This window comes from Hyla sarda, chromosome 2, assembly GCF_029499605.1.
Source record: "Hyla sarda isolate aHylSar1 chromosome 2, aHylSar1.hap1, whole genome shotgun sequence".
Lineage (NCBI taxonomy): Eukaryota > Metazoa > Chordata > Amphibia > Anura > Hylidae > Hyla > Hyla sarda.
Genome location: NC_079190.1, coordinates 440,479,695 through 440,497,644, shown reverse-complemented (window position 1 = coordinate 440,497,644; position 17,950 = coordinate 440,479,695). Strand labels below are relative to the sequence as shown.

The window sequence follows — 17,950 nt, the reverse complement described above, 5'->3', positions numbered from 1 at the left end:
GTAGTACTCGGGTGGATTGAATATGGGTGGAGGTGCACTTTTCATTAACTCTTTTGTTAAGGGGTCGAGAGGCATTGCTGGACACTGGGTGGGACATTTGCAGAGGTGACTGCGCGATGCTCTGCAAGCATTGTACATTAGTCATTTTAACTGACTTAACTGACTTTTTTTTTTAAAGTGACAGGTGCAATTTAAAGCAGTTTTGATCTATCGGGAACTGAGTGTAAAAAATGAAATCTTTTTAGCAATGTCCCATTTATTCCCTAACCCAGTGTTTCCCAACCAGGGTGCCTCCAGCTGTGGCAAAACTACAGCTCCCAGCATGCCTGGACAGCCAAAGGCTGTCCGGGCATGCTGGGAGTTGTAGTTTTGCCACAGCTGGAGGCACCCTGGTTGGGAAACACTGCCCTTACCACTTTGGAGCCCAAAATGGGATGTTTATAGCTTGTTGCCTTTAGTTCAGCTTCCCGGTCATACATGCTTAGTTCCAGCACTAGGAATTATAGGAAGGTGAGCTTTTCATCTGTGAAAGAGCAGAACATGGGAACTAATGCGAGGGAACATAATATGAACTGCAAGAGAAGGTGCCAGGGGAATTTATTTATTTATTTATTTTTTGGGAGGGTAGGGGGCAGTCTTAAATAGGTGTCATCAATGCTTGATAGGAACTGTGGTCTGTTTACCATATAGGTTGCTGCTTAATCGCTACCCCCCTCTTGCTGTGCTGAGGACCAGATAGGGGATAACAGTGTAACAAGAAAAGATAAATCTACAATCTGTTCGGGCATACTAGGAGTTGTAGTTTAGCAACATCTGGAGGTCCACAGTTTGGAGACCACTTGTCTATAACCTATGGCTTTTATTGTGACCACCTCCTAACAACCCAAGTTTTAAATTAGAGGGGCAAAGGTTTCTGCAGTAATATCAGGAAGTATTACTTTACTGAGAGAGTAGTGGATGCATGGAATAGCCTTCCTGCAGAAGTGGTCGCTGTAAATACAGTGAAGGCGTATAAGCATGCATGGGATAAGCATAAGGCTATCCTTCATATAAGATAGGGCCAGGGACTATTGATAGGATTCAGATTACTGGACAGACTAGATGGGCCAAATGGTTCTTATCTGCCGACACATTCTATGTTTCAAGCAAGATATATTTTCTTGTTAGTCACTATATGCTTTATTACAGCTTGCAAATGGTGTGTGGCACAATCCGGAGGTACCAGAGGGATTTGGCACAGAAAAGGATCGCGCCAACTGCCCGTTCTTCCTAAAAACTGGAGCGTGCCGATTTGGTGATAGGTAAGAGCTAAGCTAAAAAAAAAAATAAAAAAAAAGGGGGAAAACTCCAGCAATCTTTTTTCTTTTTTTTAATCATTTTTATTCAGGTTTTGTTTTCACACTTGCTGTACATTGTAAAAACCATGATAACTTTATTCTGCTTGTCAAGTAAGATTATGACAAAAACAAATTTACCATACTGTACAGTACTTTTTTATTTATTTATTTTTTCCAGCAATGTAACTGTATGAAGGCTGTAATTTACTGGTGTCATTTTGGGGTACATTTTTCCTTTTTTGTTGGAAAAATAATGATAGCAGCATTAATATGTTACTGTCACCAAAAACTTTTAATACACTGCTCAAAAAAATAAAGGGAACACTAAGCTAACACATCCTAGATTTGAATGAATGAACTAATTGTATGAAATACTTTCATCTTTACATAGTTGAATTTGCTGACAACAAAATCACACAAAAATTATGAATGGAAATCAAATTTATCAACCCATGGAGGTCTGGATATGGAGTCACACTCAAAATCAAAGTGGAAAACCACACTACAGGCTGTAACAACTTTGATGTAATGTCCTTAAAACAAGTCAAAATGAGGCTCAGTAGTGTGTGTGACCTCCCTACAATGCCTGGGCATGCTCCTGATGAGGTGGTGGATGGTCTCCTGAGGGATGTCCTCCCAGACCTGGACTAAAGCATCCGCCAACTCCTGGACAGTCTGTGGTGCAACGTGGTGTTGGTGGATGAAGTGAGACATGATGTCCCAGATGTGCTCAGGTCTGGGGTACGGGCGGGCCAGTCCATAGCATCAATGTCTTCCTCTTGCAGGAACTGCTGACACACTCCAGCCACATGAGGTCTAGCATTGTCTTCCATTAGGAGGAAAACAGGGCCAACTGCACCAGCATATGGTCTCACAAGGGGTCTGAGGGTCTAATCTCTGTACCTAATGGCAGTCAGACTACCTCTGGCAAGCACATGGAGGGCTGTGCGGTCCCCCAAAGAAATGCCACCCCACACCATTACTGACCCACTGCCAAACTGGTCATGCTGGAGGATGTTGCAGGCTGCAGAACGTTCTCCACGGCATCTCCAGACTCTGTCAAGTGCTCAGTGTGAACCTGCTTTCATCTGTGAAGAGCACGGCGCCAGTGGCAAATTTGCCAATCTTGGTGTTCTCTGGCAAATGCCAAACATCCTGCACGGTGTTGGGCTGTAAGCACAACCCCCACCTGTGGATGTTGGACCCTCATACCACCCTCATGGAGTCTGTTTCATGCACATTTGTAGACTGCAGGAGGTAATTTTGGAGGGCTCTGGCAGTGCTCCTCCTTGCACAAAGGTGGAGGTAGCGGTCCTGCTGCTGGGTTTTTGCCCTCCTACGGCCTCCTCCACCTCTCCTTCTTGCCACAGCTCGCATTGATGTGCCACCCTGGATGAACTGCACTACCTGAGCCACTTGTGTGGGTTGTAGACTCCGTCTCATGCTACCACTAGAGTGAAAGCACCGACAGCATTCAAAAGTGACCAAAACATCAGCCAGGAAGCATAGGGACAGAGAAGTGGTCTCTGGTAACCACCTGCAGAACCACTCCTTCATTGGGGGGTGTCTTGCTATAATTTTCACCTGTTGTCTGTTCAATTTGTACAACAGCATGTGAAATTGATTGTCAATCATTGTTGCTTCCTGAGAGGACCGTGTGATTCCACTGAAATGTGATTGACCTGGAGTTACATTGTGTTGTTTAAGTGTTCCCTTAATTTTTTTGGGCAGTGTATATTGTTCCTTATGTAATTATAAGACACTTTGCTATTTACTTGCTGCTAAAATTCTCAACCTTTTATGTTTTTGATGTGATTGAAAAAATTGCCACTAGGTGGCTCTGTTCTGTTCCCTGATGCAAGTCAAACAGTTAGTTTGGTCTCCACTTGGACTTGCAGAAGTCCAAACTGAGGAAGTGCGTGCGGAGCATGGTGAGGCACAGCTCTCGCAGGCTTCAGTGACATTGCGCCTGCTGGAGAATGCCCACCTTCTCCTGCTGGGAGCTTACACAATGTGAGTAAAGGGAAAAGGTATGATGCGCAGCTTTTTAAAGCTCGGAATTTTTTTTTGTAAGGGCAGGAAGGGTGTTCGGAGTCGTTAATATAATCTGATTTAGTTTAGAAATTATGGTTTGATGACAGGTACTCTTTAAAGTGTCAAATTGGCCAGGAGCACAGTTATCCTACAGCTGTGTATGGTGTGGGTTCAGATCCTGAGTCAGCGCTTACCTATGTGTTCTTACTGTGCATGAGATTGTGTATTGTGCATCTGTCTATAAATGTATGAGGCTGCAGAACACCTGCATATTGCCTCCCAAAACTTCTGTAACATTCTCACTTGGAAATGTAGAATATATTGTTTACTGCCCTTGTTCCAGTGTCTGCAGATGCAGCAGGTCATTATAACCTTGTTACTGATCTAGGGCCGTAGTAGTAGTAATTTATTTTATGTAGTTATAACTAGGGATCGACCGATATAGTTTTTTTAGGGCCGATGCCGATAATCGGTGGAGGTTAGGGCCGATAGCCGATAACTTATACCGATATTCCGGTATAAGTTATCGGCTATTTATCCCCCCGCGACACCGCTGCAGATCATTAATTTAAAGTGGGCGCTTTAAATCAATGCACTGCAGTCGCTTTTGCGGTGCCATAGACCGCCGCCACCCGCTTCTCTCCCCCTGCCTGTCTGGGGGTCCTGAGACCTATCACCGCCACCGCTCCCCCCGCCGCAAAAGAACATACAATCTAGATGCCCATGCTGGCCATGTTTAAGAGTGTTAGTATTCTGCTGTAACCATTATAGCAATTCTGTATCCTTTCTATTTTTATTAAGATGTTCCCGCAAGCATTGCTACCCATCTTCCAGCCAGACTCTGCTTGTTCGTGCAATGTTTGTTAATTTTGGGATGGAGCAGTGTAGACGGGACGACTATGACACCGATGCCAGTCTAGAATATGGAGATGATGAAATTTATCAGCAGTTTCTCGAATTCTATGAGGATGTGGTACCTGAGTTTAAGAACGTGGGCAAAGTCATCCAGTTCAAGGTAAAAAAAAAAAATCTAATTTAATACAAAACGGAATTACAGCTGTGTGAATGTGCTGGTTGTATATTGTGCATGATTCTGTATGTGCTGATGTGTATCAGAACTAAAACTACAGACATCAGTGCAACCTAGTTCTGTGTATAGCATGTGATGGAACATAATGCCAGGACTCGCCCCTAATACCGACTCCAGTCATCCTGATTATGTCCGCTATCAAAGGAGAACTCCCGCAAAAGAAAACGTATCACCCTATCAACAATCTCTCAGTGAAGAGTGCGTGTCGTTTACTGTTATTTTTATGAAAGCCCCGATGATGCTGTACTCGGGTCTTTTCAGATTGTCCCTCACGACAGCACCACATGAGATTGCCCCCCTATCTGCATAGGAACAGGAAGCACAAGAGGGGTTAAAAGGCCTCTCCCTCCATACCCCCTCAGTGTTTCCTGTTCCTATTGAGCAGGGGTGCAGAGAGGTCTGTACCAGTGTTTTTTTGCGGGCTGTAGGTGGAGGAGCTCAGGCGGGATGAGTCGGTCGCCGTTGGCCTCCCTCCCCATTATCCCGTAGCGGGCCGCAGCCTGTTTCTGCAGGTGCCTCCTGGTCCCGCTCACAGTTCCCTGCGGCCCTCCAGGAGTTCATTCAGTGGACCTAATTCAGCTGGCCGGCTGCATGTGCCCTTGTACCCCTGATCGCTACTGGGTTCTGCCGGCGGGGACGTTGCGCATGTGCAGGTGACGTCACGAGCACGTGCGTATGTCCTCTGTGATTGGCCGGAGACTGGAAGTCCCGCCTCCAAGATGGAAGCGCCCTCCAGAAGACGCCGGAATTTGGATTTCGGGAGGCGGCCGCCAAATTCAAACCCTGGGACATACAAGGAAGCCCAGGTCTATCCAACATCCTCTGGATCACCATGGATAGTTTGGTCTCTGCCCGCTCTGCATCTCTGGAGTGCAGAGGACCCAGCAAGTAGCTGACCTATTGGAGGTTCACTTAAAATTTTAATTTATAATTCCCTGTTCTTTATGGGTTCCCTTCTCTCCTTTCAGGGAAGACAAGAAGGCCCCGAAGAAATCGAAGGATGAAGAACCTAAAGTTAAACATAAGAAATGTGGGGTTTGTGCTATTATTCTGCATGAAGGATATAATAAGCCCGTATGTAAAGCCTGTATGGATTAGATCATTCAGCAGGAATCCCTGTCTTTTTTTTTGGAGGAACTTCGTTCTATTATAAAATCTGAAGTTAAAACTTCTGTTGCTGCGGCTCTGCCTAAAACTTTGATTATTGATCAATTTCCACCGGTTGATCCCTCACACATATTTCGGCTCTTCCTTCATTTTTGGATCCTCCTCCTCCACCTTAAAAAGACGGAAAACCACTGTGTTCCACGCGTTTCATAGTACAACTGCTTCATCAGGCATACTCAGGTGAGTACAAACACACATTTTATATGGTCCTCTGTTTAACCCTTTATGGGGAAATCTTAAAGGAACCAAGGTTCCTTTAAGATTTCCCCATAAAGGGTTAATCAGAGGACCGTATAAAATGTGTTTGTACTCACCTGAGTATGCCTGATGAAGCAGTTGTACTGTGAAACGCGTTGCATCATGGGTGCAGATCTAGGATCAAAAGATGCAAATTTGAGGCTAGGCTCAGGTATGAAAGATCTGTTATCCCTTGGCGCTATTATTCCGGTTCCTCATCAAGACCGAGGCCTAGGAAATTATTACAACCTATTCCTAGTTCCAAAGCCCAATGGTTCCTTCAGGACCATTATACATTTAAAGGGATTAAACCAATGTATTACATACAAAAGGTTCAAAATGGAAACGATGAAGACTGCCATTCCACTAATCCAGAAAGACGCCTGGATGGTGACTATCGACTTTAAAGATGCTTACTTCCATATTCCTATCTTCCAGCCTCCTCCAGAAATATCTTCGGTTTGCAGTCCAATCAGAGACAAAAAGTATTTCATTACCAATTCAAAGCTCTTCCCTTTAGAATATCCACGGCACCGATTCACAATGGGTCAAAAGTTTTTTTTTTTCAGCAGTATGCAGAATAAGACCAAAAATATCTAATCTTACTTCCCCTTGGGATTTGAACCTTGTATTATCATCTCTAACTAAAAGTCCCTTTGAGCTTTTATTGGAATCAGCTATCAAGTTTCTTACCTGGAAAACTGTGTTTTTCTAGTGGCAATAACATTTGCCAGAAGAGTAAGTGAAATCCAAGCCTTGTCTATTGATTATCCTTACCTTACAGTGCTTGATAAGATCGTTCTAAAGCTCAATCCTGCCTTCCTCCCAAAAGTTGTATCTAATTTTCATGAATCTCGAGACATAATTCGTCCCTCTTTTTGTGCTAATCCCAAGAACAATGAGGAAGAGTTCCATAAACTGGATGTCAGGAGAGCGATCTTACACTATCTAGAGACTACTAAGACCTGGAGGAAAGACTCTAACCTGTTTGTTCAATATAAAGGACCAAATAGGGGGAAGAAAGCATAAAAAAACTATATTTCCAGATGGCTAAATCAGCTAAGATGGCGCCGGAGGTCTCCAGTTTACCTCTGTACCACTCATTGAGAAACACTGACCTAGACAGTAGCACATTTCAGAGCTATAATTGGGGTAATACTCGCAATATATGTCTCGAACATCAGTTCAAATGTAGTGAGAATGTACCCTGCGTGACTTTTTTTTAAATTTTTTTTTTTAAGTATGGGATATTTATGTTGTGAATCTGTTTGGCCAGTTTTGCACTTAAAATCTTTTTTCTCTAATGAAAACAATTTGAGTTAAACAAAATTAACCCAAATCCATTCTTTATGAAAATTTCAGAAAAGAAAAAAAACACAAACTATAGCACTTTCTCATACATTTGAACAATAAAGTATTTTTCCTTTTTGGTCTTTGCTGAAATCTGAACTACAAAGGAGCTGTCACATGATACCCTGCAGTAAAGGAACATTAATTGCAGTGCACTCAAAAATGTCACCTCAACAATGTTGTGCTGTATGTACACTGTGTGTCTGCCCTGCTTTACACCTCAGGATAGATGGCCTTATAGGTTTATGGCGAAGTATGGTGCCCAACTGCACAGAAAGCAACTGGTGACCATTATATGGCCGTGAATGGTATTGTAGGAGGTTAATGTAGGCAAGTTGTAATACCACACAGAACCTGAGGACAGGTGTGCTGCTGTCTTTCGAAGAAATAGGGGGAGATTTATCAAAAGCTGTCCAGAGGAAAAGTTGCTGACTTGCCCCTAGCAACCAATCAGATCGCTGCTTTCATTTTTGAAAAGGCTGCAATCTGATTAGTTGCTAGGGGCAAGTCAGCAACTTTTCCTCTGGACAGGTTTTGATAAATCTCCCCCATTGTTTTTCTATTCTAGGATAACACCTTGCTGCTGAGTACAGCTTATTTATAGGGGATATATTTACATGCTGCATCTTTACTTCTAAAGTACCATATTTACTCGAGTATAAGCCGAGTTTTTCAGCATGATTTTTCGTGCTTAAAACACCCCCCTCTGCTTATACTCGGGTGAACTCTCCGCCTGTCAATCCCTTCTCAGTGGTCTTCAACCTGCAGACCTCCACATGTTTCAAAACTACAACTCCCAGCATGCCGGGAGTTGTAGTTTTGAAACATCTGGAGGTCCGCAGGTTGAAGACCACTGCCAGGCCTTAGTCATCATCCAGACCCCCCTTTAGTTTTCTACTCACCTCCCCTCGGTGGGAAGGAAGGGTGAGCTGGTCTGGGCCATCTATGCTGCAGCGACTGTCCAGTGGGGAGGTTTAGTCGTTCCGGGTTGTCCCTCTCCACCGGGAGGCCCTCTTCTCCGCTCCGGGCCGGCCCCGGCCTAGTGACGTTGCCTTGACGATGACGCGCAGGGACATCCGTGCGCAGCAGACGTGCCTGCGCATGAACGTCCCTGTGCGTCGTCTTCAAGGCAACGTCACTGGGCCGGCCCGGAGCGGAGAAGAGGGACAGCCCGGAACGACTAACCCTCCCCACCGGACAGTCACTGCAGCATAGATGGCCCAGACCAGCTCACCCTTCCTTCCCACAGAGGGGAGGTGAGTAGAAAACTAAAGGAGGGGTCTGGATGATGACGAAGGCCGCAGTGGTCTATAACCTGCGGACCCCCAGATGTTTCAAAACTACAACTCCCATCTGGAGGTCTGCAGGTTGAAGACCACTGATGAAGGGATTGACAGGTGGTGATGATGAAGGCGGGGGGGGGGGATGATGATGGAGGTGAAAATGACAGGGTGATGATGACGGGGGTGAAAGTGACAGGGTATTAATGACGGGGGTCTGGATGATGACATGGGGTGATGATGTATGTCCCATCCTAGGCTTATAGTCGAGTCAATAACTTTTCCTGGGTTTTTGGGGGGAAATTAGGGGCCTCGGCTTATACTCGAGTATATACGGTAACTTTTTTACAAATCCCATCCTATCCTATTCCAAGTAATAATATCATACATAGAATTTTACATGCAGTATCATGACATTGTTTTTACAGCAGTCATTCTAGAAACCCTTTTCCTTCTTCCTGTTGTAGCACCATTATGATGTTGTTACATGTTGTGATGTGGTAAAGTCTTTCATGTTTTGCTCTTTACTAGGTCAGCTGCAATTTTGAACCACACTTAAGAGGGAATGTCTATGTCCAGTATCAAACGTAAGAAAATCCTTTTATTTTATTTTTTTAAAGTTGCTCAGTCAATGTCATATGTAATACATTAAACCTGCCCACAGTGATGGATTTAGGGTTCTTATCTAAGTTTCCAACAACCCCAAAATCTTGTTGTTCATGTTGGTAGAAATGTGTTAAATTAATTTTTACATTCTGTCATGTGGATACCTCCTATTTAACCTTAAAGGGGACTCCTTTTAGAAACATCTTATTCCCTTTCCAAAGTAAAAGAAGCAATCTCATTTGTTGCTATGGGCAACAGGTCAACTTTTTCTTCTGCCCAGGTTTTAATAAATCTCCCCCTTTTGTCTTATGCAAAAAGAACTTTTCAGCCTAGCCAGCTTCCCCAGTTTTCCCTGGTTCTTCCAATTTGTGCTTCTGCAAAATATTGATCTTTAACGCTACAGACCCCATTACTGATCAATAGGGGTATCTGTGATGAGTGTTCTCTGCACATACATTTACTATAGGGTAAGGCCCCGTTCACACTATAAAAATACCTCCATTATAAACGTCAGTCATAAAAATCTTGAAAATCGGCCGTTAGACGGCCATTAGAAAATCCCTAATGGCTGTTAGAAAAATCCCATTGACTATAATGGGATTTTCTAATAGCCGTTTTAACCCGTTATCGCCCATTATTAATAACTGCCATTATTTTGTGACGGGCGAATGAATGGAAGAAATAGTGCATTCACTATTTCTCCCGTTACTATCGCCTGTCACTAAATAACGTCCGTTATGAATAATGGGCGATAACGCGTTAAAACGGCTATTAGAAAAATCCCATAGACTATAATGGGATTTTCTAACAGCCGTTAGGGATTTTCTAATGGCCGTCTAACGGCCGATTTTAAAGATTTTTATGACGGACGTTTATAACGGAGGTATTTTTATAGTGTGAAAGAGACCTGTCTTATGTGGCTGATGGAGAATAAACTAGTTAAATTTTTTGCCACTGTTCTCCAGAACTGTGGCAAGAATGAATAGAAATATTTGAATATGTATAAGTCTGTGTATGCTATTAAAGGGGGCTATCCAGGGTTAGAAAAACGAAACTGATTTCTTCAACAAACAGCACCACACCTGTCCTCAGTTTGTGTGGGGTATTGCAGCTCGATTCCATTAAAGGGGTACTCCAGCGCTAAGACATCTTATCCCCCATCCAAAGGATAGGGGATAAGATGCCTGATCGTGGGGGTCCCGCTGCTGGGGACCCCGTGATCTTGCACGCAGCACCCCGTTATAATCAGTCCCCGGATTACTGGCGATCACGGGGCCGGAGCATTGTCACGGCCCGGCCCCTCAATGCACGCCTATGGGAGGGGGCGTGACAGCTGTCACGCCCCCTCCCATAGGCTTGCATTGAGGGGGCGGAGCGATATGTCACACGGGCGGCGGGGCCGTGACGTCACAGTGCTCCGGGGACTGATTGTAACAGGGGTGCTGTGTGCAAGATCACGGGGGTCCCCAGCGGTGGGACCCCCGCGATCAGGCATCTTATCCCCTATACTTTGGATAGGGGATAAGATGTCTTAGTGCCGGAGTACCCCTTTAAAGTAAGTGGAGCCAAGCTGTAATACCATACATAACCTAAAGACAGAACTAGAGCTGTCCTCTATTTTTCTATTCCTGGATAACCCTTTTAATCTTTTTCTGTCTTAGGGAAGAAGAGTGTTTGCAGGCCCTTTCACAGTTCAATGGCCGCTGGTATGCAGGCCGCCAGCTTCAGTGTGAATTTTCTCCCGTCACCAAATGGAAATCCGCAATATGTGGTAAGAACATCCTGAGGGGTGCACAGCGCGGAAATCCTGGGGACCTGTGTTAGTTTTGACCCCTTTTCTTAGAGGTACACATTATATAGATGTATATGGAACCTGAAATTAAACAATGTACACTGGGATATCCTTACATCATTGTGCCCACAGAAAATAATGGCTCAGATTTGTCATAACTGTTTAATAGCGACACCATGTAGTCTGAAACTTGACAGTCAAAGAATTAGGCAAATTTATCCCAGTGTCTCAGGCAGATTGATCAATTTGGCACATCTTTCGACTGCCTTGTTCTTACTTTTAGGCTTGTCTAACTTTTTATCTTGGTTTTATGCCTAAATTTCAGCAAATTTTGGTGTACAGTGTCTAACTGGTTTAAATGGCCACAGTTCACCCACACTATAACCCTGTTAATTGGGTTTATTGCAGGAGAGCAAGGTGTCCGGTGTAAATGTACACCCTGTACCCGCTCCCGAACTATGAAACCTTTGCGCTTTATAGCCGGTTAGTCCTGGTTGCGATCAGGGTGATGTCCGGCATTAACCCTTTAGATGCCCCAATCAGAGTTGATCACAGCTTCGAAAAGTGTAATATTCTGTTTTCGGTTAACTCTGGGTGAGCTCTCTGGGTCCCAATCAGCTAAGTGGATGGGCAGAAAAGTCCCTACCTGCCTCTGGCTCTTCTGATTGGTGGTCCAATAGGGAAGGAAGCACCAGCACTAAGAGTGTGGATAACACTGATCACTGCTATGCTCCTCACTGCATGCAGTGAGCAACATAAATTAGGAGCCATAAAACCAGGATTTAAACATACATACTTTTAAAGGTAAACTGACGGTTCACCTGCACTAAACTCAATACACAGGGTTATAGTGCAGGTGAATTGGATTAAGGGAGTAATCCGGTGGAAAATATATATTTTTTTTTTAAATCAACTTGTGCCAAAAATGTTAAACGAATTTGTAAATTACTTCTATTAAAAAATCTTAATCCTTCCAGCTGTTGTATACTACAAAGGAATCTCCTTTCTTTTTGAATTTTCATTTCTTTCTGACCACAGTGCTCTCTGCTGACACCTCTGTCCATGTCAGGAACTGTCCGGACCAGGATACGTTTGCTATGGGGATTTGCTCTTTCTCTGAACAGTTCCTGACATGGACAGAGGTGTCAGCAGAGAGCACTGTGGTCAGACAGAAATGAAAATTCAAAAAGAAAGGAGATTCTTTTGTTGTATACATCAGCTGCTAAGTACTGGAAGGATTTTTTAATAGAAGTAATTTACACATCTGTTTAACTTTCTGGAACCAGTTGATATGTACAATTTACCCTGATCGGCACCACTGGTCTGGACATACAGGGTGGATTTACCTCTGTTGCCAATATGTAAATGTTGTTTTTTTCCACAAAGGAGGTGGAACCAGACATACCCAGGATCCCTGCCTCCGTCCTCTCTGCTCTGATATGCCCGCCCACCTCCCGCTCACATGGGCAAAAGGGTTCCGGGCATATTGGAGCAAAGGGGATGGTCAGTGGGTAATATGGCACCGTATATGTCAATGCAGATGTGACAATTTTTCCTCCTTTACAATCCTGTAAAAGAATGTTACATTGCCAGTGTTATAACAGCCAATACATTTTCATCCATATATTTTCAGATATGTCTCTAAGGAATTTGTTGGTAACTTTTTTTTTTTTTTTTTGCATAGGGCAATTTGATAGGCAAAAATGTCCTCGCGGCAAACATTGCAATTTTCTACATGTCTTCAGGAATCCAAATAACGAATTCTGGGAGGCAAATAGAGACCTAAACATATCACCAGATAGGAGTAACCCAAGTGAGCGGAGGGATCGGTCCAGTCGATATGACAACCACGGGATGTCCAGAAGATATCGCAGCTCCAGCCCAGACTCCAAAAGGAACGGAGATTCTAGCAGCAGAAAAAGCAACCACCACAAAAAGAAGAAGAAGAGGAAGAAACATCATTCGCACAGGTCGAGAAGCCGCAGAAGGTCACGCAGCCGGAGCAGAAAGAAACGCAAGCACAAAAGTCACAGCCATAGTTCTTCTAGATCCGGAGGCAAAAGAAGCAGAAGTTCATCTAGGTCAAGAAGTCGGAGCAGAAAAAGCCGAAGTCGTTCTAGTTCCAGAAGCCACGGCAGAAGACGGTCGAAGAGCAGAGAGTGGAGCCCTCAGAGCCCCAGTGTGCAGAAGTAGTACAACCAGGTAAATGGCTAAAGAAATGATACTGTAAACTGAAATACCCATTGTCAAAATGCAGTGTTTCCCAACCAGGGAGCCTCCAGCTGTTGCAAAACTACAACTCCCAGCAGGCCTGGACAGCCGAAGGCTGTCCAGGCCTGCTGGGAGTTGTAGTTTTGCAACAGCTGGAGGCAGCTCAACAGCTGGAGGCAGCTCAACAGCTGGAGGCAGCTCAACAGCTGGAGGCAGCTCAACAGCTGGAGGCAGCTCAACAGCTGGAGGCAGCTCAACAGCTGGAGGCAGCTCAACAGCTGTCCGTTTGGGTCATGGGGCCCCCCAGTCAGACCAGGATTTGTGTCAGAAAGGCAGATGTGTATTACACTACTGTGAACCTGGCCTTAGTTGGAATTAAATGTTTCAGTAACATTTACAACATTTACATCATTGTCATTCATATTTCATTTTCATTCATTTATTTTTAGTGCTTGGGATCTAAACAGCACTATAGAAGTCCTTTAATAATGGGTCAAATTCAAGGAAAATAAATTCTTTTCCACTTTATGTTCGCTGGTTCTATTGAAATCTGTAAACCCTGCCATGGCATTCTTCACAGCTCCACATGCTGGATGGTAGAGGGGAATTACAGAGGTCACAATCTGCTAACTATAGATAAAGAAACGGAGCAATGTTCTAGAAGTGGTCATGTCGTGGCTTAAAAGCCGGAGTTACAGCCTTTATACCATACATCATCCTCCTGGGAACAGGAATCCAGATAATACACAGCAAAACATCTGCTCTTCTTTTGGTGTTCTTCTAAGAGCTTAGTAATAAAGGATTAGGCAGAACTGCTGTTACACATCAAACATGTCCTAGCCCCTCGTCTTATGTCAGATCCTTACAGATATAGAAGTGGTGGCTCATTATGGTGGCCGCCTCTGTGTTTTCTCATTGAGATCCTCATCCTGGCTTTGTTTTTCTGCCTATTACAGTGCAGGGAAATAACAGATACGATATCACTGATATTCAGAAATGATGACTTCAAAGCTTAAGCTGTAATGGCCGAATCTTCACAGCATATGAACATCCTTTGAGCTAAAAGATAGTGTAAATTCCTTTATTAAAAAGCTCTTTGACCGATTAACCATAGAAACTGTAAAAGAGCAGTTCTTCAGCTGTTGCAGAACTACAACTCACAGCATACCCGGACAGCCCAGGGGAATGCGAGGAGCTGTGCCCTTACATTAGCTGGAGAGCCCCCCAGGTTGGACACTGCTGGCTTAACGCTTACCTGTCAGATCCCACAAAGAAAGTAAAACTGTTATGTTACTCAGTAACTCATCCAGATCATGTATGTATAATTTGTATGTATTGTGAGATTTCACTCTGGGGTCCTTGACACAGCCACAGGACATGTTTCTCCACTTCAACAAGCGAGACCACACCACTTCTTCATGCAATCTTGCAGGACAAAATTAAAACAATTCACACTGGAACAAGTAAAATCCTAGGCTGTCTAGCCACTGAATGCACATTTGTCACTTCCCCCTCTGTCCACTGCTAAGCTAGTCTCCACCAGCTCAAAACACAGGTTTCCTGCAACATTTACTCACTGTTCACACACACAGTGTTTGCATCCTCTTGCTATGTGTACTAAGACCCCTTGTCTGTCCACTTCACTGTTGTGGGTCACTCACAGCGCCTGGCTGTGTGCTCCTTGCAAGGACCCCTTGCCTCTCCCTCACAGCCACCCTGCTGTCTTCTGGAGAAAGTTCCGGCTTCACTTCCTGATCTCTTAGATATCTGTCCTCTAATAAGTTAGCAGGTGTGGGCTCTGCTGCTAGCTCACCTAGCATAAGAGAATGGGAAAAACACCCTTTCACTACCTGCAACCCTGCCAACCCTTATCCATCACCAATATTTAACTAAAAATATAGCATATTACAGCTGCTCAATGTCTTTTCCATCTTCACAGAGGGAGGGGTGGGGGGGGGTGTCCTTCCCTTGCCTGCACTGTGATGACTCCTCACCCTCCCTCACTCTGCTGACTCACTTCTCTGGGGAACATGGCAGCCCTGCTCTGTAACCCTTTCCTTTCTGGTTTTATGGTGTGTACACACACTGATTATTGGAGATTGCCTGTACTTTACCACCAAAGACAATATGGTCAGTGTATGTATACCTTACATCTTGCTAAATTAGTGCAAAGTGCACATGTTTGGTAAATCGCTGTTACAGCAGTGTTGCTGCAGACTGTATTCTTCCTGAAGCCTGGTCACTCAGCCATCGTGTGTCCATGACCCGTGGACACGCTCATGCTGCTGTGGGACTAAACTGTCCCAGGAAGTATGGGGACCCCTAGTGTGGAATTTTAAATGGCAGTTTTCTTTTTAAAAAAAATGTGCTTTTTTATAATTTTTTTTTTTTTAAAGTAGTATATTAGAAAATTGTTGTTTTGCCAAGATGTACAACTTATAAAAAGATTTTATATTTGGAATCATATTCTGCAGTTTATGGCTGAACCATGCCGGAGAGTAGCAAGGCTTGATTTTCCATAGGTCTGGTGTTGTGCCCTAATAGGCAATTGATCAGACTTTGGATGCAAGAGAGTTAGCATGTTGCATCCGGTATTCCCATTCGGGATGGCTCTGGAATGCTGGACATATGTAAATTCCACCTGACCTGGTCCTTTTGATTCCGATGACTCCAAATTGTACTGCTTTTATTAAGCTTGGCCCAATGCACTGAAGATAGTTGTTGGCCTAACTCTGCATTACAAACTCACACTTTGCTCAGCTGAGCATTCCATTGTACTTAGTAGGGCAGTGTTTCCCAACCAGGGTGCCTCCAGCTGTTGCAAAACTACAACTTCCAGCATGTCCAGACAGCCTTTGGCTATCCAGGCATGCTGGGAGTTGTAGTTTTGCAATAGATAGATAATAGTGCGAAAGTGTATAGATGATTGTCCTAGACGCGTTTCAGGGTTCTATTTCTAGATAATGCACGACCCATTCTTCAGTAGGGATTAAAAGCAAACATATCTATAGAACATATCACTATCTATTATAACAAGTGTGAACCTGGTACCAGTACCTGTGAACAAGACTGAGACCGGCAAAACATTCATCTCGAGTCCTTTCCGGACTTTTACTGAGCCTGAACCTGCTGGGAGAGATCCACCTGACCACCCGCCCAGGACTCCATTCATTTACCACAAAGGACGCCATAACCATCCAGCGCTACCTGCTTTGTAACAACAACACGGAGGTTATGGGAGACATTTGCCAAGCGCACCCTTGCAAGTATTCACCTTGTTAGCAGAGACGCCTTCTGCCAGCGCTGCCGTTACGTGTTACATGCAGAGGACACCGTATGCAGAGTCCTACAGGAGCGGGTGAGACATAGTACCAGCAGTGTTTCTGTTTTGAGCCCAACAAAGAGGCTTTAACAACGAGTCACAAGTAACAATATTCATGTTAAAATACTTGCTACAGTATTAGTACGTGTAAACTATTAGACTGTGTGGGGGAAGAGATGTGACAATGACCCGGAGGAGTTTGTGTTGCTTTGAGCTACTGTCTGAATTCCTGCAGCGCTGTTTTGGTTTTCCAAAAGGCACTTGAAAATAGAAAATGTTTAATTGTGACTGTCACTTTGTCGACCTTATTAATACCGATATCTAATATGTATTTTACAGGTTCGGTATGGCCACATGGAGAGCCGGCAGATCCCGATCCAGTATCGGTCTATGGATACAATGTATCTTCATTTCAGTGGAACCGCTGTGACTTTTCTCAGTGATGTGATGTGTATGGCACAATCCAACATTAATTCACTGAATAGTTGTGAGGAGCGCATGGAAAAGTGTAAATGCCTTTTGTTTTTTTTTTATTTGTTTTTTCTATTATTCAAAATTGTAAATATTTTAAATTAAAAATGTAAAATTATAGATTTTGGGCAAAAGTGTATTTACATTTTATTTATTTATCTTAAGTGCCAAGCTGTCCAAAATAAAAAATGTTTTTGCATTTTTTGGATTTGGAGCACTCCAGGTGGCACTGTGTTGTCTGGTGCAGAGCCTTAGGGAGTGGAACATGATACAGGAATTCTCTGTGTTGAGTCATGCTCCACTCCTTATAGGACCATGATGTAGACCGGTGTATCCCAACCAGTGTGCCTCCAGCTGTTGCAAAACTACAACTCCCAGCATGCCCGGACAGCCTTCGGCTGTCCGGACATGCTGGGAGTTGTAGTTTTGCAACAGCTGGAGGCACCCCGGTTGGAAAACACTGATGTAGACCATGAAGCACAGACGTTATGTATGGGGCAATTGGCATCAGCCTCAAGGTCAACACAATAGGGGATATCGGTTGAATTTGATGGACTTTTACCTTTTTTTTATTTTATTTTTATTATTTCAACCTTATGAACCGTGTAACACTTTGTCCGAAAAATTGCTATACAAAAGACTCATTATTTTGAACAACTTGGATTTTTGACTTTGGCACATTTGTACAGCTTTGAGGGAGGTGCAAGGCCTTTTGCAGCCAAATGTATTTACTCTAATTTATGCCAGAAATTGGTGTAAAGAATTGCGGGAATGTACGACCTGGCCTAGTCATAACTAAAAAAAATTACAGATTGTACAGAATTGTATATTACTTAATTTAAATTCTTCCATTACTTACTTATTAGTTGCTGAAGTTGTGTAGTTTTTTTTTTTTCTGTCTGACCACAGTGCTCCTTGCTGCCACCTCTGTCCATGTCAGGAACTGTCCAGAGCAGGAGAGGTTTGCTATACTGAGGTTTGCTCCTACTCTGGACAGTTCTTGATATGGACAGAGCAGCAGCGAGCACTGTGTCTGACTAAAAAGACTACATA

The 17,950-nt window shown here is 43.8% G+C and overlaps 1 protein-coding gene across 1 annotated transcript in view; it reads left to right on the top strand.

The window, feature by feature from the left end:
• The window catches only part of ZRSR2 (zinc finger CCCH-type, RNA binding motif and serine/arginine rich 2), a 42,581-nt gene extending 25,380 nt beyond the window's left edge, over window positions 1-17,201 (top strand). Inside the window, exons 7-12 of the mRNA XM_056559249.1 lie at window positions 1,189-1,301; window positions 4,173-4,386; window positions 9,027-9,082; window positions 10,763-10,872; window positions 12,578-13,095; window positions 16,766-17,201. Coding sequence (XP_056415224.1) covers window positions 1,189-1,301; window positions 4,173-4,386; window positions 9,027-9,082; window positions 10,763-10,872; window positions 12,578-13,086 — 1,002 coding nt within the window. The 3' untranslated portion in view covers window positions 13,087-13,095; window positions 16,766-17,201. The remainder of the gene's footprint in view (window positions 1-1,188; window positions 1,302-4,172; window positions 4,387-9,026; window positions 9,083-10,762; window positions 10,873-12,577; window positions 13,096-16,765) is intronic.
• The last annotated feature ends 749 nt before the right edge of the window (window positions 17,202-17,950 follow it).